Source organism: Paracoccidioides lutzii, assembly GCF_000150705.2.
Source record: "Paracoccidioides lutzii Pb01 unplaced genomic scaffold supercont2.2, whole genome shotgun sequence".
Classification (NCBI taxonomy): domain Eukaryota; kingdom Fungi; phylum Ascomycota; class Eurotiomycetes; order Onygenales; family Ajellomycetaceae; genus Paracoccidioides; species Paracoccidioides lutzii.
In genome coordinates this window covers 779,820-803,113 of record NW_015440948.1, presented here as the reverse complement: position 1 = coordinate 803,113, position 23,294 = coordinate 779,820, and the positions used below count along the sequence as shown (strand labels likewise).

Sequence of the window (23,294 nt, the reverse complement as noted above, 5' to 3'; positions counted from 1 at the left end):
ACACACCCCCGGAATATCACAAATCTATGAGTTTGGATACAATTGAGATACTCATGAGCATAATAATTAGGCCTAAAAAGACAAGAGCAGTTCCAATAACTCCACCCCATCCCAAAACCATAGAGACAACTCCAATGTGACCGTCAACTGCTCCATAATTGAGCTCTTCACCCATTGTTACGCCCGCAGCGCTCGATATATGCTGCCAAAACACTGATACAAATATTAGAAGCGAGGCAAGGCCCACAAGGACCGTAGCAAGCTGAGACACTAGCCTTGACGGAAATGGTCTGACTTCCTGCTCGCTGCCGCTCGAATATAATTTCTCGTGCCAGCCAGGAAATGTGGAGAGAAGTAGGAAGCAAATAAATACAAACGGAATCGATGCAAATCTAGTGACTAATTAGCAGATTCTCCGACGGAAGGATAAAAGAACAGCACCAATTATTCTCCGAAATGCTAGGGATAGTGCCTACATCAACCCACTAAAAACCATTTGGTCCTTGAACGCCTTGGACATGTAAAGCAGATTCAGGGGGTCAGCATCTGATGCTTTTTGATCTCTGATGGCATTTGCAAGAGCTTCCGCATTCCGAGCACAGATCCAGAGCCCTGAGTTTTGCTTCATGCAATGACCCAAGTATCCGGTACGTATTTCCAATGAAGTCGCATTCCTGTTAATCCCAGAAGACAAATTCGCAAGTATTGCTGGCATACTTGGATTGAGTCTGGCTGGGTTGGCATTCTGTAGGGGCGACGAGGTTATATTGCCGGTGTATGATAGCGATATTAAATATACATTGGCGAGAGCAGAATTTGAACATCCGGCAACAAGAATTGCTGTAATACAACAGACAAAAATATTAAACATCCCTTCTAATGCGCTGTGCCAGGCAGGATGAGAACGGAGGAGGCGAAACTCTTACATAAAAATATGATTGGGATAAGAAGAAATATCATCAAAACATGATGATACCCAATTAGAGGGATATCTAACATGAAGTTCAACCTGTTAGCAACTAACTCCGAAATTCCCGGTATTGGAGGGGGGAAATAGGGATTACCAACATCGCACCAAGCCTTTTGAAAGTCCAAGTTTCGCCATGTTGCACAAAATCTGGACATTCAAATGAATAATTCAAACAGACAACCGGCTATCTGGATAACTTATTCTCTGCCCTGGTTGTGAAAGGATGAAGAACAGATGGAGAGCACCCTCATTCGAGGATCCAACGAATTTGGATCGATCTATATTTTCTTTTTCCAAGTGCGGAGTCGTTAATGGTGATTCCACTGGACGGTTTGGTTCACTCAGCTCCAACCGATCCATCACCCCTCCGATGCACCTCTGCTGATATGAGCCAATCAGACCACTATTTTGGCGTTGTTGCTTACTGAGGATTAGGATGGGCACTTTTTTGCAGTCCCAAGAAATCATCTTATCAGAGCTGCTTAACTATGTCGGAACACATAACTATCTGACCGGCCTATGCGACGCGTCCAAAAGTCCAATCAGCTAAAATGCCAACCATCAAAGTGGATAAAGCTTCCTATCAAGAGGGCAGAATTCTTTTGGCTATTAAAGCTTTAGAAAATGATCAAGTTTCAAGTGTCCGAGCTGCTGCTTGAATGTATGATATTGAATGATTGTATGACTCAAAAAGATTCTCAGTTCAGCAATCAAAAACTGGCCTCTACAGAGGAATCAGTCCTTGTCCAGTGGATATCATCTATAGATGAATGAGAGCCCCCTGGGCTGAGTCACTGTATGAGAAACAGTTAATCTTCTTCTCTCCAACTAAGACAGGTCTGCAACTTCATCAACTGTTGGCATTAACTGAGTTAATTGATTTATCAACTGCTAGCCTTGAGTTGAAATCCTGATTCTCTCAATTATATGATCATCAATGAGCCCTGTATGGAGATCCCAAGGTTATTCAAGAATTATTTGAGCTTGTACAAAATACTATCCGGAAGTATAAGATCACACAGGAGAACATATACAACTTTGATGAGACTGAGTTTGAGATGAGAGTTATTGAGACAGCTGAGGCGATTACTAGGTGAGAGAAAACCCTTCGTCCAAAACTTATACAGTCTGGGAATACAGAATGAGTCACTATTGTTGAGTGAGTCAGTGCAACTGGCTGGGCATTATCTTCAATGATCATTCTTAAGGGAAGCTTCATCAAACTTCCTGATATGAAAATGGGCTGCCACATGACTGGAGGATTGAAGTCAGTGAGAATGAATGGGCAACTAAGAAGCCGGGATTGATCTGGCTTAAAGAGATATTCAATAAGCATACTCAAGCTTGTACAATTAGCTGATATCAACTCTTGACTGGATGGACATCACAGTCATAATGAGCCTGAGTTTGATCAGTTTTGCACTGAGAATATGATTATTCCTCTTTATATACCATCTCATTCCTCTCATCTTCTACAGTCATTGGATGTGGGCTGTTTCTCTCCCTTGAAGCAAGTGACATGAGATTGAGAAGAGAATGAGATTTGATATCAATCACATTGACAAGAATAAATTTTTTTAACTATGTATCCTTCTCTCTGTATAGCAGACTTGAGTGAAAGAATGTCCAGAGTGGTTTTAAAGCTACTGGACTGGTTCCATACAATCTAGATCAAGTTCTCTCCTGCCTCAACACTCAGATACATACCCCATCACCTCCTGGAACCTCTCATAGTTCTCAAGCCTCCTGGGCCCCTGCCACATCACATACCGTACGAGAGTTGAAGCAGCAGACTGAGGAAATCAAAAGATATCTCAAGCACTCCACACAGATTTCACTCAGCTCAATTAATCAAGCCTTGAATCTGCTGGTCAAGGGATGCCAGATGGCCGTGCAAAGTGCTGCCATTCTGATAAGGGAAAACAAGGAACTGGAGACTGCAAATGCAGAATGAAAGCAAAAGTGAAAGAGGTGTGGTACATATATAAGCCAGGGAGAGGGCCTGACCATTGAAGAAGGGATGAATCACATACAAAGGGGCAAAGGGTTGGAAGGGGAGGTTATTGAACAACCTGAGGAGCAGCCATGAAAGAGTGCCGCACTTCAGTGTAGTGACTGTGGTACTATAGGACAATACTATTTGTACATGCCCACATCATGCTGGGAATAGTCCATAATGTATTTAGCTTAATATTCTATAGAGTTGTTGTGAAATCCAGCTGTAAAAGTGTATGATGGTGGCGGAAGTGGCCGAATAGGTGGTTGATTACGTTAGGTAACTAGTTTTAACCATCCTAACTAAATCTTTTCCTCCCGCGCCCCCTCGATCGCTCACTAACACAATTTCTCCAACACTGGCTATAACGTCTCGATCTTGCGAAGGACGCAGCTGCAGTCGTTACAACAATGACCTCCACACAGCTGGCAAACACTCCGCTTCCTGTCTACAAAACTGCCTTCCTGGAATCCTGTCTCTCTGCTGATGTCTTGAACTTTGGAGATTTCACATTGAAATCTGGTCGAAGTACTTACATGCCTTTCTAACATCCCCTACTCCATTGTTATTGACCATATGATTCCAGAATCGCCTTACTTCTTCAATGCCGGTCTATTCCATACCTCGTCACTCCTTTCCGCAATCTCTACGGCTTATGCCAAAACCATCATCTCTTTCCTCTCCTCCAACCCTTCGATTCCGAAACCCGATGTAATCTTCGGGTAAGCGCATGATTCCTGCTCGAGATCGAATGACATAATGTCACTAACTGGAAATATTTCCAAGCCCTGCTTACAAGGGGATCCCCTTTGCATGCTCAACTCTCCTTGAACTAAACCGCATTGACCCTGACACTTGGTCGTCCGTCTCCTACAGCTTCAATCGGAAAGAAGTCAAAGACCATGGAGAAGGGGGAAATATCGTGGGTGCCCCGCTAAAGGGGAAAAATGTCCTTGTTATTGATGATGTGATCACGGCTGGCACTGCAATGCGAGAAACTTTAAGGCTGGTAGACATGGAAGGTGGAAAGGTAGTGGGTTTTGTAGTTGCCCTCAACCGACAAGAGAAAATGCCGGGATCAAAAGATGGGGAAGATGATGAGGAACCCAGGATGAGTGCTATGGGCCAACTTAAACAAGAATTTGGCATCCCAACAGCAAGTATCGTCACGCTGCAGGATCTAATCACTTTAGTGGAGGCCCAGGGGAAAAAAGAGGACATGGAGAAACTGGAGGAATATAGAAGGAGATATCGAGCTAGTGACTGAGGGCTGTTCCGAATTTGGCCCCAATGGCTCACTGATATTATGGCACTGATACTGCTGATTTTATATTGTTTCGAGCATTTGCTCCTCTCCAGATAAATTCCCGATAAGAAGACTTCCAGGAAATTAAACGTCAACGGTAGTGCAGCATTTTGGTTTATATCGATGTAAGATCGATGCAATGCAGCACATCTCTAGATATCAACAGAACAACAACCAGAGCCTCGCAATGAGAAACATATTGGAGAGACAGCCGATGAGCCAGATTTCATTTTACCCACGACAATTACACTAATCCACTACAAGAGGTCAGCAGGATTCTCAGTATTGGCGCTTGTCATTGCGCTCTTAGAACTTGAAACAGATGGATGAACAACAAGGCGCTCTTACGGCACTACCGCATCAACCGTTGCTCTGGCCAGCAGTTAGACATTGCTCCGGCCAACCCCGATTAACTTTCTTTTCGAGGTTACCGTGCTGCAGCTGCTGGGGGCACGGCTGAGGTCATTATTGTCATCTCTGAGAAAATTGTGCTACCATTCGCTTCGGGGTCACCAAACTAGTCCGAACTGGACAATAGCATCCAGCTAATTGCAACATACCTAGCTATTCGGGGAAGAGTAGATCCACAAAATAATTGGACGAAGAAGCCCAGTGCTTTCCGTGGGAGCAGTGAGAGAAATCGTCTCCCATTTCCTACAAGAACTTTTCACCAAGAGGGGATGCGATGATATTGGGTATGGTTTTAAAACTACGAAATCCCGAGTTCGGCCACGCTGGCGCAATACAAAGGAACATTAGTGAATCATTAAATAGTATGTTCCAATACTATCCTCACAAGATCAAGCACATGGGATATTCAGAAAATGTGCGACCATATCTGCAACCAAAAATTCTTTGCGGGAAAGGAATGCCATACCCTAAAGACGGTTGTCGCGAAATGTGAGAACCTCTTAAACTACATCTCATCACTTCAGTAACTAGTCTTGCTACGTCATATATTTTCTTTTTATCTTGTTGTCTGAAAAGCAGAAGTGATTGAAGTTTTACAGACTCAATCGAGTATTGACTCATTGGATCCTAAAAGATGATATTATTTGCATATCAGTAGGATTCATGATCTATACATATCTATCTATTTAATTATTTTTGAAACCAGAGTTTTTTAATTTCTGACAGCTTGAACATTCTATGTGCATTTTGTAAAGTATTGATATAATGTTCACAAATGCAATTTTATGATAAATATGATTTTTATAATCAGTCAGAAATGAATCGTATTCAAATCTTTCTTGGCTACATTCAAATGTCATCGCCAATAAATATTTCAGTCAGATTGTTATAATGTAGGCTTTACTTATATTGTAATACATATATTGAATCAATGCAAGTCAGCATAGCATCTGCAAAGATATTATACAAGCATGAATATCACCCTCCTTTGTCTATTAAAGATAATGAGTTTATAGTTTATCCTTAAAATATATTCAATATCAAAAGAAAGGAATAGTAGAGAAATAGAAGGCCCATGTAGCCTCTTTAGAAGCTCCTCGCCCAAAGTACCCCATACGAGGAAACGACAAGACAATCATTACATTCATTTTGCAGCGTAGTGCCACCGACAACGTTGCGCCTACATCTCGCGTGCGACATTAGAAGGTGGGTTATTCCAATCAGCCGACCTTGACGATGAACCTCGACGTTGTCAAGCTTTAGGTAAATATGGAGGCCTTGATTGTAGTTTCTCTCAGGTTAACTAGTTACTGTTGAGAAAGAAAAAAATCAACAAATTGCCATCAAAATGGCAGCGGAAGTACGGAGGGCTGAATACCTCTCCTGGCCTTTGAAGTGATTATTCTGCTAGGGGGTTAAGAAAGAAACCCTTTTTTTAACAGTTGATGTTGTTCCCTGTGATGCCGCTGCTAACTGCGGCATCTAAAGAATAAGAACCGACCCGAATGGGAAATCTACCCAGTATCCAAAGTCATTAGAGTTATTTAAAACACCAGTTAACCCCCAGAAACTCTGGAATGATTCATGGGTGACATCATTTGCCTTCTGGCAACTACCTATGCTTAAAGAATCCACGGACGATGGAGATGGGTTGATCAGCTATGAAGGCCACAAGGTTTAGCCCTAATATCCTGTCAAGGCGTAGTTGGCGTTTCCGCACAGATCTATTCGTTGCATCCGAAACGATGCTCATATTCCAGCTTTACAAACAGTTCACATTTTGTTTAAAACATTGACGGGCAGCTGGATAGGTCAACGGGTAAATCACTCAACTTGGTTATAAACCCACGCGGACATATATTAAACATCATGTGCCTGAACATACAAAGGATGCATACGCGTATCTGGAACTGAGAAGCTGAAAATATAACAATTGGCATCAGCGAAATATGTTCTTTTCGGCAGTGAAGCTGGCAGGTCATTGAGGTTCATATATAAAGACCTCGGGACAAATGTGTTATTACAAGACCGTCCACTAACCCACTATTAAAATCAATTACCTCTAACACCACCATGCATTTTTCTGTCCTGGTTTTGACTATAGCGTTGTACGCAAGTGGTGCCTGCTCAGTCCCAAGTCAGAAGATAAACATCCAACCCACTGTGACCATAAGTTCAGGTCTTGTTGCTGGGATTGCCACCTCTCTTCCACCGTCCGGGAGGGTGGTTCATAAATTCCTTGGTATCCCATTCGGCAAGCCTCCTGTCCGTTTCAAGCCGCCCCAGCCAGCTGCACCGTGGCAATCTGTGTATGACGCTTCCACATATAGGCCCGCTTGTCTCCAACAGTTCAATTATCCGGAAGAAAAACGCAACCAGTCAATCAAATGGTTCAACACACCCGGCCCTCCCGCCGGAGAGAGCGAAGACTGTCTAAATCTCAACATCTTTTCTCCAGCCTCGGCATCTGAAGGCTCCAAGGCGGTGCTTTTTTGGATACACGGAGGCTCTTTTCGCTTCGGGTCCGGGTCCCTGCCTCTCTATGACGGTTCGAACTTTGCTGCAAACCAAGGTGTTGTGGTAGTGACAGTTAACTATCGAACCAACGTGTTTGGCTTTCCCGGATCACCAGAGCTACCGGTGGGAGAGAGGAACTTAGGGTAAGTTCATATTCGTCTCGAAAGGCAAAGGAGTCTAACTGTGACGAACAGATTGCTCGATCAACGCCTCGCCCTCGATTGGGTGCATCGAAATATCGCTCCATTCGGCGGAGATCCAGAGAAAGTAACAATAGTAGGTGAGAGTGCAGGTGGAGGAAGTGTGGATGCCTTAGTTGGTGCTCCGCCAGATCCAATTCCCTTCCGCGCCGCAATCATGCAATCCGGCGAGTCATCAGTACGACTTCTCGTTAGCGACCCCGCTGCTTCGTGGAAAAAGTTAGCGGAAGCAACAGCTTGCCCTTCTGACATTGCCCTTGAATGCCTTCGCTTCTTCCCTGCCTCAAAGATTAAAGATATCAGCGAACGACTTCGGCTTGAATTCGGGCCGGTGCCAGATGGTGGCCTCACGTATGCGGACACACCACGGACAAACCGTCTTAACTCGGCTGAAAATGCATCACTTATTGCACGTGTACCAGTGCTCATAGGAAGCAACGCCGACGAAGGTCGCCCTACCGTATTGGGACAGAACAACACCGAAGCATATCTCCGTGCTTCCCTGCCTAATCTCCCAGAAGCAGCTATCAAAAGGATCCTGGACGCATATCCTCTTGGTACACCAGGAATAGCCAATGAATTCGAACGCCTTGCTACCATACTCACCGAACTGGTGATCCTATGTCCAGCATCGTTAATTACACAAGAGAGTGCTGTGGTGGGCATCGATACTTGGCGGTTTTATTTCAATGCGAGTTTTCCGAATACAGAACTGTTTGAAGGAAGCGGAGCATACCATACAGCAGAGATCAACCTTGTTTTTGGCACGTATCCACAGACAGGGAAAACGAAGTTCCAAGTAGATGTCAGTAATGGAATGCAGGAAGCGTGGGCAAGATTTGTGAAGGACCCGAACAATGGACTGCCGTGGCAAAAAGTGCCACAACTAGGGGTGTTCGGCGATGGTGCCAGAGCTAGCATGGATGAGAAAGGAAAGAAAGTTTTGAGTGCTATAGATTCCCAGTTAGTGGATAGGAGATGTGCTCTGTATCAAGAGCTGTATAGGTTAAAAAGCGGCGGCGTGTAAATAGTAGGATATATGTATGAATGTACATAAATGATGGTTGAAGGGCTGGCTTTTGGCGTCGTGGTTTGGTTAATTTTACGCTGGTTATAATTTTTGCTTGCCTTTATTATGAAGCTAATTGATGTAATTACTTCCACGTCGATCCCAGCTGTGAATAGAGTATACCTGGAAGATCAGACTTATTATGATTAAAGCCAGAGGAGACCCGCCCAATGATGGTTTTCAGGGCATCACAGCTTGAGCCATTCATGCTGCAGTAGATCAGCGGCCGAAAGTCGAAAATCTGGATTAATTGTAAGCATCCCCTTCAGGAAATCAATGAAAATAGGAACTTCAGAATCGGGCATGTCGTCTGGCTTCAAAAAGGGCTTCGTTGGTCCATTTATAAGTGATTCAAAGCTCGTAGGTTTCAAATTCGGAATTCTTCGAAGATCTCCTAGAAGACGTCGGCATTAGCACAAGGAGGCCAACATCCCGACATTCTTACGCCTAAAATATTCAAAGAGATATACCAGTTTCGCAAAAGAAGTCTGCTGTCCGAGTTCCCTTCTCGAGAAATTCAGTGGGAAATGGGCCAAGGGCCTCGATTGTTCTTGCTAGACGGTCGTCATCCGCCGTCCAGGAACCATCCTCCGACGCTTTCCCAGAGAAAAGAATTATTCCTTGGATAAATTCCATGATCTATTGCCAAGGAATGAGAACCATAAGTAATCGCAGAATAAGTACGTATAACGCAGGCTTATGCAATACTAACGAGACATCCGAGGGTCCATATATCAACTTTAGTGTCCCAGGGAGCGCCTATTGTCACTTCAGGTGCTCTCAGAGCTGGTGATTGGATCAAATGTGTGAGATATTTGTGTCTCCAAGTTGCTAGATAGTAGATCAGTCTATCTGAATCTGCGGGAAACGAGAAGTAAGAGGGTTAGAAGGAAAAGATATCAGTTGCTTACCTAAACCAAAGTCGATTATTTTGATGACAGGTTCTTTCATTTCAGCTATAAGAGGCGTCTTGATAATTTCGCGGAGTGGCAATTCAGCGCCAGACTGAGTATCTGTCCGTGGGGGAACTTCTAACAGATGCCGTGAAATTGCCGTGTCTGAGTTTTCCAGTGCTACAAGTATGTTCTTTGGATGTATATCTGCTCACAGAGCACACGTAAATATCAGCCTGCGGAAACATGTAAATATCATATGTCATTCATAGCCATACCGGTATGGATGATGTCGCATTCGTTATGAAGAAAGTCAAGTCCAAGTAAGAGCTGCCGTGCAATTGTTTTCACCACTCCCACAGGCAGTCGGCCATCTTCATATTTGGAGCATTGATGGTACAAATGATGGCCTAGGACATCGAACACAAAGAAGGCATGGTCCCCATTTGGACCCGTATGTATGAATTGGTCCAGAGCACGTAGTACGAAATAGCGGCCTGTGTGCTTGCTTCGTTTAGAGATGTCCATGATTTTAGAAAGAATATCTCGCTCAGATCCCCCGTAGCAATCGGCTCTAAGCGCTTTAATCGCCACATACCTCTGACTCCTGATATATTCGTCAGTCTGTATATCCTGCAAGGACAAAATTAACTTCTTACTTGAAATCGCGGGCAAGCCAGACTGTGGAGTACTGGCCATAGCCAAGTTTCCTCAATATTCGGTATCTGCCAGCGTCAAAGGTATCTCCAAGTGAAACAGGATGGAAACCGCCTGCTCCGTAGGAGTTCAGTTCTTCGCCGACAGCATGAGAACTAAGCTGGTTTAATAACATTCGTTGGTAACCTGAGCGAAATAACTGCGGGAAATGAGCTCCAGATCTTATGTATTGGGGCCTTATGCGACGCATTGTCTTCAAGATGAGGAACTAGTCAAAGTAAAAAGGAGTCTTTGATGATGTAAGGGACACAGAGGATGGTTGTAATATATGCATGCAGCTGTCGTATATCTTCAAATTGGTCACTGACGTTGGTAGCTCAACGTCATAAATTTCCACAAGGCCTTCCTTATTGCTCCAGCTGTCAAAATAAGTCAGGTTCCGGACTGTGCCTTACCACCAATGGACGATCATCCATTCCTTCATGTCTTTTCTCGCATTTATTATTGCTTGCTAGTTGACTCAAGTTTCATTCACATTCATTGGAATCGTCACCAAGCCCGTTGTGTGGTGTTAGCACCTAAGGTCTCGCATACAAACGCAATACTAACTTTTAAATTCCTTCTGCTTTGGAGCTCTGTTGCTGGGCACGGTCGAATATCAGAACAACTTGCAGAGTGGTGACCTCGCCCTCATCTGATCTTCAACATAAATAAAGGTAATTAAAATTCTATTTCATTCAACTAACTTAATTCTCACTTTTATCTCTAACTTAAAATCAGCATATATTTTACCAATCAGCATTTATTCTTACAAGATCTTTAAAAAAAAAAAAAAAAAAAAATCAACTACTTTTTTTAACTCCAGTAAATAAAAGATTAGTCCTTATTTATTAGTAATATTTCTATTTCTGTAGTAGAAGAAGGTTTGATTTTTCTCAATTACGAAGTGATAATAATCGATAATTGATTTTTAACTGAGAACAGTATTTTAAGTACATGGCATAGAAGCGAATCTTTTTCCATGGGGCATATGAGCTGCCATTTGCTCCACCGGGCTAATAATCCACGCTGGAAAAACAACTATATTTTAGGATAAGGCGGAATTTTTCTCTTTTTTACTTTTTGATGTACAGGTTTTCATCTGAGATTGATCATGCCTGGTCTTCCGTCAATGTTAAGTTCTATTATCTGGATAAAAACAATCCTTCAGGCCAGTTTCTGCCAGTGTGACAGGACACACCAATGCATGGACATGTCTATTTGAATTCTGGCACTGACTTTGATTTTGAGCTAGGATAAATAAAGCTAGCTAGCTCATGGAGGGCAAATCTAGTATCTTCACTGTTGGTTGCACGCCGGTTGGCGGATTATAAGCGGGCAGTCAACTATCAAGGTTGGTGTCGGGCGGAACCCTAACCCGGAAAAACGTGCTGTTCCGGCTATCACCACGTGATATAAGATAAGCACCAAGTCGCCGAGAAAGTGATAGCTCGACCGTCGGTATTTAATCCATTGGAACTGCTGACTCCAGCTTTTTACGGTCGGCTTCCTGTGCTGTTCTCCAAATGGCGCAGAGGAGCATATTATAGCGGACCATTCTCGCCATGTCTATTATTATAGACGAAGCCGTTGCGTCAGGTACGTCCAATTCGCTGAAATCAAACTTCTTGGAGCTGGAACTAAAGCCGTGCAACCCCTTTCAGGACCCGTCCCGGAAACTCTTCACGCTCTCTTCACGAAAGGAGAGGCACCAGACACAATCCGAGAACCTCCAGGGAAACGGCGCAAAATAGATGAAGCACAGCCTAGCTATGAGGACATCGCAGCCAATCTTCTATCCTCATACCTAACGGTGGCGCGTTTCGACTTGAAAATTGTAAGAGCTCGGATGAATATGTGTAATTGATTGGGCTATTGTGTCCATTTCGCAGACTGACTCTGCTCTTTCCATTCTAGAGATTTTCTTCTCCCTCACTTAGCAGCGGCTCTATCTCGTCAAAACGTGGGAGTGATAATCGGAGGAAAGTTCCTGTTTTTATTAAGCGAGCCCGCTTTGTTCGCACGTCCTTCGAGTCGAGTGCGCGACAATGTCACCTCCGTATTGCTACCAACCAGACGGATGTTGTACTTGACAAAACACTGGATTGTAGCACATGTCGAATTGACCTCGCAATACCCGGATTTCTCCCTTCAATTTATCGCTCTCGCTCAAAATCCCCGGTTGCATGTTATATGTCAACGTTGAGGAAGGCTGAATCTGATGAGCTTTCATTTATACTTGAAACAAAGATCCTTTGGAAAGACTCCATAAAGTTTGAGAGAATAAGCAATGATGCCCTTCTACCTTTTTCGCGTTATCTACCGCAAAATCCACAAGAACCGCCGGTTAAAATACAGTTTTCGCAAGGCCGGCCGATAAAAGAGTGTTCCTGGAGTCCTAGCGAGTTCTATGAGAGCGTTCATGTTCCCTTGAAAACTTTAGATTTACCGTCAAATGCCCTATCGAACTCCCTACAATGTCAACTTTTCCCTTTCCAGCGGAGAGCAGTCAGGTGGATGTTGGAGAGGGAAGGGATGGAAATTCTCCCAGATGGCGAAGTACGAATTCGGCCACCCACTTTGAGTCCTGGTCTCCCAGATTCGTTTGAACAGATAAAAGATGCTGACGGTCGAACCTGCTATGCTAGCCATCTTTTTCGAATTTTAACAACAGATCTTAGGCAGTGGATCCCTGTGGAACGAACCCTCCGGGGGGGGATCCTTGCTGAAGAGATGGGCCTTGGTAAAACGGTAGAAATAATCGCGTTAATTTGCATGAACAGGAAGCCTGCCCCACCTGGCGGATTTCCAGTTCTGCGACAATGGCCTACGCTAACGGAGTCTGGTGCCACCTTGATCGTCACTCCGCCCACTATACTTAAACAATGGCAACAAGAGATTTCGTCGCATGCACCAAGTCTCCGCTGTATTTATTATGAAGGCCTCAACCGTACGAAAATGGGCAATGAGGAATTAGTGATAGATCTGGCTTCGTGCGATGTTGTCCTCACGACTTATAACGTCCTGCAGAGAGAAGTTCATTTTGCCGAGGACCCTCCTAAACGCTCGTTGCGGCATAAAAAGAAAGTGTTGCCACGAAAATCTCCTCTCGTTCAGATATCTTGGTGGCGGGTCTGTATAGATGAGGCTCAAATGATCGAAAGCAGGGTTACCAATGCAGCAAAAGTGGCTAGAATTATACCCAGACAAAATGCATGGGCAGTTACCGGCACACCCCTACGAAAGGATATGGACGATGTGTTTGGACTATTGCTATTTTTACATTATTACCCGTTATGCAATTCCTTGGATACATGGATCCGGTTATACGGGAATCACAAACCCCTTTTCAAGACAATCATTGGCCGGATTGTCTTGCGACATAACAAAACTATGGTTCGCGATGAATTGCATCTACCACCTCAGAAGCGCATCGTCATCATTATCCCCTTCACAGCGGTTGAAGAGCAACATTACGATCAACTCTTTGAACAAATGTGTGATGAATGTGGTGTTGACAGATCAGGAGCTCCATCTACGGATGAATGGGACCCGGATTCAAAGTCCCTCATTGAAAAGATGAGCCATTGGTTAAGAAGGCTTCGTCAAGCATGCTTGCACCCGGAACTTGGTGGCGACGGTCGCAAAACCCTTGGCGCAAATAGTGGTCCTCTTCGCTCGGTTGCTGAGGTTCTCGAAGTGATGATTGACCAAAACGAAGCTCGAATCCGTACAGAAGAACGATCACTCCTTCTGTCTCAAATTCGCCGTGGCCAGCTCTTGGAGAATGCTGGCAGGCCAAAAGAAGCGTTGAATATATGGCAAAAGGCTTTGGTATTGGCAGGGACTAATGTTCACGAGTCCCGAACTCAACTTGAAAATGAACGCAAGAAAGAGCAGAGTGCCAAGCTCAATGGGGTCCACAATATATCGGACGATGAAGATGATATTGACGAAGGAAAAGGAGAGAAAAGTTCTGGTCTTGGGGCTTATCGCCTTCGCCTTCGAAATGCCCTGGAAATTCAGCATATTTGCAAATTCTTCATTGCAAATGCGTATTTCCAGATCAAAACTAATACAGAGCTTACAAATCCTGATTCGGAAGAATTCTTTGCCCTCGAAAAACTCGAGGAAGAGAATTACGAGGCGGCAAAGCTCATTCGAAAAGAGATGCTAGCCGAGATGGATCGTAGGGTTAATCGATATATCAAGCAGGTTCAAGTAAAGGTTTATAACAACGACCTTGTACATATCCCTAAGATGTCTGTAAGGCTTGATATCAGTGGCATGGAAAGTCGACGGATACTCGACAAACTTGAGAATTTTTGTGACGCCGTCAATAACCTCTCCCTTCAGTACACTAAATGGCGCAATCACATTGTTAAACTACTTTTAAAACCTCTGATAGATGAAGATGACGGTGCCAAGCTGGAGGGCGATGAATACGAATCTTCCACAAAACACCAGGATGAAATGTATGTTTACATGGAGGCGTTGCAAACTCTGTTCGCTGACTATCATGACGCGCTCACCGGTCAAACGAACCTTCTAGTAGCAAATGAGGTCAAGCTAGGTTTGAATCGTGCACGGGATGGAAATGGACCAGCGCCTGAGCTTTACATCTCTGTCATGAAAATGCGCGAGAATTTGAGAATTCCCCAAGATATTGGTTCTCTGCGTGGTATTATTGGTGAATTGCGCAGCCTTATGGTCTCTATCGAATGGCAGGAAGCTCGAGGCAGTGCTCGAGCCCACGCTGAACTCGGTATACTTAACCGTATCCTACAGGACTCAAGTCAAACATCATCGGAACACTCAAAGATATCTTCAAATTTGGAGAAGGAGGTGGAGCTTTTCCGCAATTTACTAAACCATCGTCTAGAATACTACAGACAACTGCAACATATATCAGATACTGTCGCCCCCCACGACGACGAAAGCAGGGGGAAACCTCTTGACGTTGCTCTCTTTGACAGCAAGCTCGAGTTTGAACACAATATACAAGCGAAGATATCAGCATTCAAATCCAAATACCGTTATCTCATTCATTTGCGAGATGAGGCCGGGGCGGATGAGCCAACGAGGATATGCATTATATGCCAATCATCTTTTGAAATTGGTAAATCTATCCCCATCTCTTCATGTATCGTGTGCTTCAGACTAAGTTTTCAATGCAGGTGTGTTGACTGTCTGTGGTCACAAATACTGCAAGGACTGTTTGCGATTCTGGTGGCGTCAACACCGAACTTGCCCGATGTGTAAGATACACTTAAAGTCAGACGACTTCCATCAAATCACATACAAACCTACGGAGCTGGTTGCACAGGAAGAAAAGTCCACCGATCACTTTGTATCTGACAACCTCACGAAAAATTCGATATATTCCGATATCAGTTCCGGTGTGCTGAAGGAAATTAGAAACATTGACATCGGAGGGTCCTTTGGCACCAAAATCGATAATCTGGCTCGTCATTTGATCTGGTTACGGCAACATGATCCGGGTGCGAAATCCATTGTATTTTCACAGTATAAACCTTTCCTGGGGATTCTTGCACGTGCCTTCTCCCACTTCAGGATTGGATTTAGCAGCATTGATTATCATGATGGAACCGAGAGATTCAAACGTGACCCTTCTGTAAGAAACCACTTCTGACCTTCCTCTAACCTATCGTCCAATATATCTTCTAACTTCCTTTTCAGATTGAATGTTTTCTTCTTCATGCAAAAGCTCATTCTTCCGGTCTTAATCTTGTTAACGCCACTCATGTATTTCTTTGTGAGCCCCTGATCAATACCGCAATAGAGCTCCAAGCCATAGCACGTGTCCATCGTATCGGACAACACCGCGAAACGACAGTTTGGATGTACCTCGTATCTGATTCGGTCGAAGAGTCAATATATGATATTTCTGTCTCTCGCCGCCTGGATCACATCTCACGCAAGAGAAAGGAAGAGGAGAATGCTTATAGCCACGTTTCAAGGATGGGTGAAGGAGAAGAGACTGCAAGCGAATCTATGGAGACGGTAATTGAGGCGGCCAACTCTCTTGAGCTGCAGGATGCGAATCTGGGCAATTTAATGGCAGGGACTGCGGCTGAAGGGGAGAGGGTTCCAGAGGGCGATCTATGGCAATGCTTGTTTGCGAAGACTAGTAGAGGAAAGTCAACAGGGAATGGCGGGAATACTGAAGCCCTGCAGAACGAAGTTAACCGACTCTTGAGAGCTGAAGCTGCGGAAGGGAGAATTGAGGAAGCCGTTAATGGGGAGGATCTAACCAATGGTGATACAAGTGCTAACTTGTGAAGACGATTTTTAACGAGATTGCTTCCCATTTCAAGCCATACAAAAAAATACCTGGTAGAACTTGTCATGAGCCAGCCCTACGATGGTGCAACCAACGGGCAGTTTCTTTATATAGTCATATATATATATATATACCTCTTCCATATATTACGATTTTGATGACATTGCGGATATGTTTTGTGCAAGTGGTGAATATGCCATAGTTTCTCCCTTCCCTATATTAATTATGAGCGTTGTTCCTTGCTGACCAATCAAGACATCCAACTGGCTGCCGGAAATATGATATTCCTTTCCGCTTAGGATTCCTCCAATCACTTCGTCTTTTCACTTCGTCTCGAGAGGAACCAATACATATACTCGAGAAACCATCTTTGCTTTTGTCCACGCCAACATGACTGCCTACCCCCGAGAAGTAGATTTATATCCTACAGTTCCCCCTTCGCTGATTGAACAGAGGCCTTTCTTTAATTCTCTTCTAATCTTCTAAATTTCAGAGCATTTTTCATTCTCACATAAAGGCCTCCGCCCTTTGATAAATTAATCTTTTGGCCTGAACTTCCATCCATCATGTCTAAGCCAGATGAAGCTCGGGAACTAAGTCTTATATCCAAAGTCGAGCTCAGAATTGCCCTTGCAGATAGCGATTCCAAGCTTCAATCTCTCCTCCAGACATACCTCGCTCCGCTCCTCCTCAAACTAGCTTCTGAAAGTCTTGCAGTACGCAATAAAGTTATCGCCATCTGCCAACATATCAACACGAGAATCCAACCACCATCAATTACCCTCCCAGTTGCAGTGCTGCTAAAACAGTTTAAAGACGTTAAAGCTCCGCTGGTGCGCCATTTTGATCTAATCTATATCAAACATGGACTTGATCGGATCACCGCCAATGAGCGACTTGAGCTTATCCCAGTTCTGATCCAGGGGATCGCTGAAATTGGTGGTCCAGTGTCTGCGTCCTCGCAGGGTTCTATAGTATTCAATCTGCTATTGAGATTGTTACCGTTGCTAAAGTTGCCTCAGAGGGGCAGTGAGGAGGATCTAGCGCTGAGGACGAAGCTAGGTATTTCAGATGCAGATGCAGCTTTCTTGGTGAAGTGGTTTGGTAAACTCTTGCTTTTGGTGCCTGGTGCAAAAGATGCTACGAGATGTCCCGCCGTTACTCCTTCAGAGTATAGGTTTGTAAATAGGGACGCGTCGCCTGATGAGACATGGAATCCTTCAGTTGCTGGCGGCCTTAATCTGACCGAGACAAAAGTTGCGGTTGCGAAGTTCTTGGCCAGCGGGGCTTTTACAGATTCTGAGCGCTTCATAGCAGCTGTTATAGTCTCCGCTGACCCGAATAGTCGACTTTCTGACGTTGGAGAAGATATACTAAAACGCTTTCAACCGGATCTGGAGAGAGCGGAAATTGTGGATGAGCTATTTGGCCTCTACTTTGGAACTAAGGGCCCGGAAGGTGCTCCTCCAGCAAGACCGGCCTTACAAGCTAAGATTCTTGGATTTCTAAGTAAATCAGTGAAGGCTACTACCGAACCGGAGCGGATTAATCGGCTTCTTGACGCAGGACTCTTGTCGAATGATGATTCATCAGCAAAAGGCCTCGAAGCATCGAAGCTCCGAAGCCAGATATTTACTTTCGTCACATGGATGGCTCGTATGGGCTCTGCTGCAGACTTGAACGTCGTTGCACCCCGCTCCATCGAGGGTTTAAGGAACTTTGTTTCCTACCAGGGATGGCCCGACCCCAACACCAATGCGCAAAAGCTTAGTCCTTCAGAGCTTAGCCTTCGAAGTCTTGCGTACGAGACTATTGGCGTTCTCGCGCCAAAAATCCAACGGGCTTCACAGAATGATGAGGAGAAGGTTTTCGATCTCGTCCTTCTCCGATGGCTGTTTACGTCACTAAGTTCTGACTCTGCAAGCGGCCAGATTTTTGTGAGTATCGAGCAAGCCCTGGGAAGTATCTTGAACGCTATTGCAAGTAACGCGGATGAGAATCTTCAAAGTCAAATCCGTCCGCTTTTGATTCATTATATGAATGCGGAACCAGATACGCTAGACTCTGACACAGGATTCCATATTGTACGAAGTACGAGATATGCTGCGGTGCGGTTTGCAAATCGATGTCTGCCTTATTGGGATGTGCAAGCACGGTGGATAGATTTGATGGCCATTGGCGGGGAGTCAGGAGGAAGATATGAAATTATAGAAGAGGGTCAGAAAGGTCTTGATCCGTACTGGTATAGGATGTTTAATCCTCACAAGGGTAGGAGCTGGGTAATGTCAACATCTCCAAATTCCGACATTGATCCTCGATATCGATTTCCTCAGTTTACAGAATTAGTACGCTCTCTCTTTGGGGATCCTGGCGATGACGTCGAAATGGATGATGGAGCCATTTCTATCCCTGCCAGATTTGCTGCCACCTATATCAATTCGTTTGCCCCGGCTATTACGTTTGTTCGCAATATCCTCCTTTCCGAATCACTCCAAGCTGCTAAGTCGCCCTTGAGCGTAGAGCCAGACTGGGAACACCGTCTTGACGCAATCATCTCCACAAAGGAAGATGCAAGGAAGAGTCTTAAAAAATATCTCGTACAATGCGACAAGGAGGCGACTCTCCGTTTTTTGAAGGCCTCTTTCGCTGGCCTCCTCTGGAAGAATGGCCAAGGCTTAGGCCGCTGTGGAATCCATTTTGTTGAGGTCTGCAGTCTCGCATCGGATGAACTTCTTTCTCCGATTGCTGATCATGCCTCGTTGCTTAAAGATTCGATACTCTCAAATAACGTCGCATCGCAGGATGTAGCAGCCCAGGCATTCGGTATTTTAGCTTCTCACGTGGACTATCCAACATCACAGATTCAGCAGTTATTCGATTCATTTACCCTTCTGATTGAGGCTTGGAGAGCTGCAGTTGGCCAGGGTGTAAATCATTGCAGAGGTGCATTAATCGGTCTAGCCCAACTTCTCTCTCGCTTATCATTTCGAGGAAGAACGGGGGTTATATCTGAAACACAGATCCCAAGATTTATAGAGACTACCTTGGATATTTTGCACAACTCAAGAGATCTGGCGCTCAAAGAGGCTGCCCAAATTTCAATCGGACAGCTGAGTCTCTCATCCCTTTTGCAACCATCATCTTTCCCTGGCGACGATACCAATGAGGCCTTGAAGAAAGTAATAGATAAACTTCTAGAGGATGCGAAGAAGGAGAAAGAAACAGCGATTATGAGTTTGGGGCGCCTGTCGCTAGTTCTTCCCAAAGACGAAACCGAATCCTCTCCGTTTAAACATTTGCTGAAGTCCCTCTATGATCTTCATGAAGTCCGACGACCAGAAGTTCAATTTTCCGTCGGAGAAGCTTTGTGCACCGTTGCAGTTGGATGGTCATCGAAAGCACTTATTACCGCTTTCAACGTAGATGCAGCTTGGCCAAATTCAGATATACCGTCACATATCCTTTCAGATATGCTTGATAAAATTATCATCGATTGTAAGGCGTCGAAGCCGTCATTGAGGAAAGCATCTGTCATCTGGCTTCTCTGCTTGATCCAATACTGCGGACATTTTTCGCAAGTACAAGACCGTCTGCGGAAATGTCAGGCTACTTTTGTATGGCTCTTGTCTGACCGAGATGAAATTGTTCAGGAGACAGGGTCTAGAGGCTTGAGTCTGGTATATGAGATGGGCAGCCAGGAGCTTAAAGATGACTTGGTTCGGGATCTGGTACGATCCTTTACCATGGAAGGCTCAAACCTCGGAGGCGGCAAAATTTCCTCTGATACAGAACTGTTCGAACCCGGTGCGCTCCCTACAGGTGACGGATCAGTTACAACTTATAAGGATATTATTGGACTTGCATCCGAAGTCGGAGATCCAAGCCTCGTCTATCGATTTATGTCCCTTGCTTCCAATAATGCGATCTGGTCAAGTCGTGCAGCGTTTGGCAGATTTGGACTCAGCAATGTTCTTTCTGATTCAAACTTCAACGGATACCTTGCGCAAAATCCTAAACTGTATCCTAAGCTATATCGATACAGATTCGACCCCAACACCAATGTGCAGCGATCAATGAACGATATTTGGAATGCCCTGGTTAAAGATTCGAATGCCGTAATCGACTCGAATTTCGATGCCATTATGGATGACCTGCTAAATAGTATCATGACTGGTAGAGAGTGGAGGGTGCGGCAGGCAAGCTGTGCAGCAATCGCTGACCTTATTCAAGGACGGTCTGTTGAGAAGTACGAAAAATATCTTGGCGATATCCTTACCAAAGCGTTCAAAGTTCTGGACGATATCAAGGCGACAGTGCGCCAGGCTGCTCTGAGACTCTGCCAGGTTCTCACAAATATTGTTATTCGAGCTTTGGAGTCTGGTGATGCCGATTCGAAACAGGCAAGGGTCATGTTAAACCATGTTATTCCGTTTCTCCTCAGCCGTGAGGGTATGGAGTCCGCCGCAGAAGATGTACAAGTTTATGCTATAACAACATTAACGAAGATAATCAAGAAAAGCCCCAGAAAAACACTGCGCCCCTTCGTACCTCAAATATTAGAAAGATTTCTTGCATCGTTAAGTTCGCTCGAACCTCAAGCTGTCAATTACGTCCATCTTAACGCTGATAAGTATGGCTTGACCGGGCATGATATTGATAAGATGAGGCTATCAGCGATTCGAACATCTCCGATGATGGAAGCCATTGAACTCTACCTTCTCGAGTCTCTAGATGAAGAAAGCATGAAGAAAGTGGCAGATAGGCTGGAAGATGTGCTACGATCAGCAATTGGCCTGCCATCCAAAGTTGGCGTCAGCCGTGTACTAGTGATTCTCAGTTCAAAGGCTTTTCTATTTCGCCCACATGCGGACCGCTTTGTTCAACTGATGCGCAAATATGTTCTTGACCGGAATGATACCATTAGTGCTTCATACAGCTCTTCCTTGGGGTACCTCATGCGATTGGCAACAGATGAACAGGTGCTGAAAACTATTGATTTTGCAAAATCGTTATACTTTGATGCTGACGAGACATCTCACCGCGTTATCTCCGGGGAGATCTTACATTCTATTTCAAAGCTGGCAAATGACCGTATCGCAGCATTTTCTGCTGCCTTCCTTCCCTTTATCTTTGTTGCTATGCATGATACAGACGAGCAGGTCAGGGATCTTTTTTCAAAAACGTGGAATGATAACGTCAGCGGATCACGCGCCGTATCACTCTATCTTCAGGAAATTCTGGCGATTATTTCCAGCCACCTCGACTCTCTGCGTTGGGCCATTAAGCACACTTCCGCCCTTGCCATTGCAAAGGTGACTTCAACTCTAGACGACAACATTGATCTCGAAACCTCGGAGCGTATTTGGCCAATTATCGAAAAGGCCATTTCAGGAAAGACTTGGGAAGGAAAGGAGACAGTTCTGGAAGGGTTTGTTAAATTTTCGCGCAATTCAAAAGCTTCCTTAGGCCAACAAAACGATATTCGTGATCAATCGAAGGTTAGTTGTGTCCTTCATGCGTTCCCTTTATCCACCAGTACATTCTAACCGCCACCATGCAGGCTATTGTGGTAAGAGAGGCCAAGCGAAACAATCCTGCATATAGGCCCCATGCACTCAAATCTCTTGGTGAATTTGCGAAATATTGGGATGAGTTAGATCTCATGCCTGAAGCTATGAGAATTGTATCCAAAGTGGTTGAGGATCTGGCCGACGATTCCAAAGAAAAATTGCAAGTAGACACGGGAAACGGTAGTGCTTCAAAGTGAGTATAGCATAGTGAACGAGCCGAGGGATTGTATATATATTTACTCATGATCTAATTCGTTTTCTAGGGTCGAGACACAAACACTTGCTGCTGGTGTAGAGTGCATTTTCAACTGCCTTAATCCCTCAATTCCCATTTCAGGTATGCTAGAATCAGACATTTACGAAAGGATTGTCTTCGCTAATTTATGTGCAGCATTCACCCAACATCTATCTCAAATACCTCCGATTATCGGCAAGGCTGTTACATACGGTGGCAGGGCTGTCTACAACGTCGAGTACGAGGGGCTCAATACTGCTTTTGGAAATCTCACGAACGCCATTTCAAATCCTGACTCTGAGTTAGTTACCGGAGAGCCAAACAAAGGCCTTCAAACTGCATTGTTATCTCTAGCTGACCAACTCTTATTCCGTGATCTTGACCTGTCTGTGGAAAACACGAGGCATAGTCGTGCTCAGGCAGCTCTTGCATACATACAGGCATGCAATGGACTTAAAATTAAAGTTACCCAAGAACAATGCCAGCAGGTTCAAGGGTGGCTAGCAGTCGAACGATCCGTCCAGGTCCAGACTGCCCTGCGCCAAGCACTAGGGGAGATCTCGTAAAGATCTCCTTCAGGCATGTAAAATGCCGGAAATGGATTAGATTGCAGAGTGGGTCGAATTTGGCGGGTATTATAGGGAAAATGAAGGGAGAATGAAGCGAAGCCAACTCATCACTCCACAATTAGATCTATCTAAACTTCCTTATCTGGAAGAGCAGGATATCTTTCGACGTGCAGTGCATGCAGCATCGAGGGTGGACTTATATGATAACATGGCTATTATTTCTTCTTCCCCTTGTACCTGGCATGCCACACATATGCAGACTGACCATGGCCCAAGGGTAGGTTAGTTTATCGTTTGTGCGAACTCCCACTAAGATCTTCAGAGAGCGGAAGGAATATGAATAGGGCTGACATGCTAAACTAGTTGGATTGCCAGAAAACTCAGCGGCATAACCTTGAAATTGCATTACATGGGAAGTGATTCGGCAAGCACCAGCCACACGGCGCTACATTTGCGTTACCCAAAAATAAAAAGTGGTATAGAGACCCCGTACTTTATCAATGTCGGGGAGCAACTGTGCGGCACACGTCATTTGTGTCATGCGAGTGTGCACAAGAA

At 44.7% G+C, this 23,294-nt stretch overlaps 6 protein-coding genes across 6 annotated transcripts; 4 read left to right on the top strand and 2 right to left on the bottom strand.

Moving 5' to 3' along the window:
* Positions 1 to 16: 16 nt before the first annotated feature.
* Positions 17 to 1,105, bottom strand: PAAG_00887 (hypothetical protein; the record flags this gene model as incomplete). The annotated part of the gene is made up of 3 exons (XM_015844171.1): positions 17 to 392; positions 477 to 840; positions 1,069 to 1,105. 3 exons carry the CDS (start codon positions 1,103 to 1,105, stop codon positions 17 to 19), a joined length of 777 nt encoding a protein of 258 aa, XP_015700952.1.
* A 2,271-nt stretch (positions 1,106 to 3,376) lies between these two features.
* On the top strand, positions 3,377 to 4,233 carry PAAG_00886 (orotate phosphoribosyltransferase; the record flags this gene model as incomplete). Its single annotated transcript, XM_002796981.2, has 3 exons — positions 3,377 to 3,494; positions 3,553 to 3,688; positions 3,753 to 4,233. 3 exons carry the CDS (start codon positions 3,377 to 3,379, stop codon positions 4,231 to 4,233), a joined length of 735 nt encoding a protein of 244 aa, XP_002797027.1.
* Positions 4,234 to 6,756: 2,523 nt separating this feature from the next.
* On the top strand, positions 6,757 to 8,427 carry PAAG_00885 (acetylcholinesterase; the record flags this gene model as incomplete). Its single annotated transcript, XM_002796980.1, has 2 exons — positions 6,757 to 7,343; positions 7,395 to 8,427. The coding sequence occupies 2 exons, from the start codon at positions 6,757 to 6,759 to the stop codon at positions 8,425 to 8,427; spliced, it is 1,620 nt and encodes a 539-aa protein (XP_002797026.1).
* A 230-nt stretch (positions 8,428 to 8,657) lies between these two features.
* Positions 8,658 to 10,269, bottom strand: PAAG_00884 (hypothetical protein; the record flags this gene model as incomplete). The annotated part of the gene is made up of 6 exons (XM_002796979.2): positions 8,658 to 8,863; positions 8,940 to 9,108; positions 9,182 to 9,300; positions 9,381 to 9,572; positions 9,641 to 9,969; positions 10,022 to 10,269. 6 exons carry the CDS (start codon positions 10,267 to 10,269, stop codon positions 8,658 to 8,660), a joined length of 1,263 nt encoding a protein of 420 aa, XP_002797025.2.
* Positions 10,270 to 11,623: 1,354 nt separating this feature from the next.
* PAAG_00883 (ATP-dependent DNA helicase) lies at positions 11,624 to 16,361 on the top strand (the record flags this gene model as incomplete). The annotated part of the gene is made up of 5 exons (XM_015844170.1): positions 11,624 to 11,657; positions 11,723 to 11,895; positions 11,976 to 15,177; positions 15,236 to 15,693; positions 15,759 to 16,361. 5 exons carry the CDS (start codon positions 11,624 to 11,626, stop codon positions 16,359 to 16,361), a joined length of 4,470 nt encoding a protein of 1,489 aa, XP_015700951.1.
* A 567-nt stretch (positions 16,362 to 16,928) lies between these two features.
* PAAG_00882 (proteasome component ECM29) lies at positions 16,929 to 22,733 on the top strand (the record flags this gene model as incomplete). Its single annotated transcript, XM_015844169.1, has 4 exons — positions 16,929 to 21,860; positions 21,923 to 22,125; positions 22,196 to 22,269; positions 22,324 to 22,733. 4 exons carry the CDS (start codon positions 16,929 to 16,931, stop codon positions 22,731 to 22,733), a joined length of 5,619 nt encoding a protein of 1,872 aa, XP_015700950.1.
* Between the last annotated feature and the right edge of the window lie 561 nt (positions 22,734 to 23,294).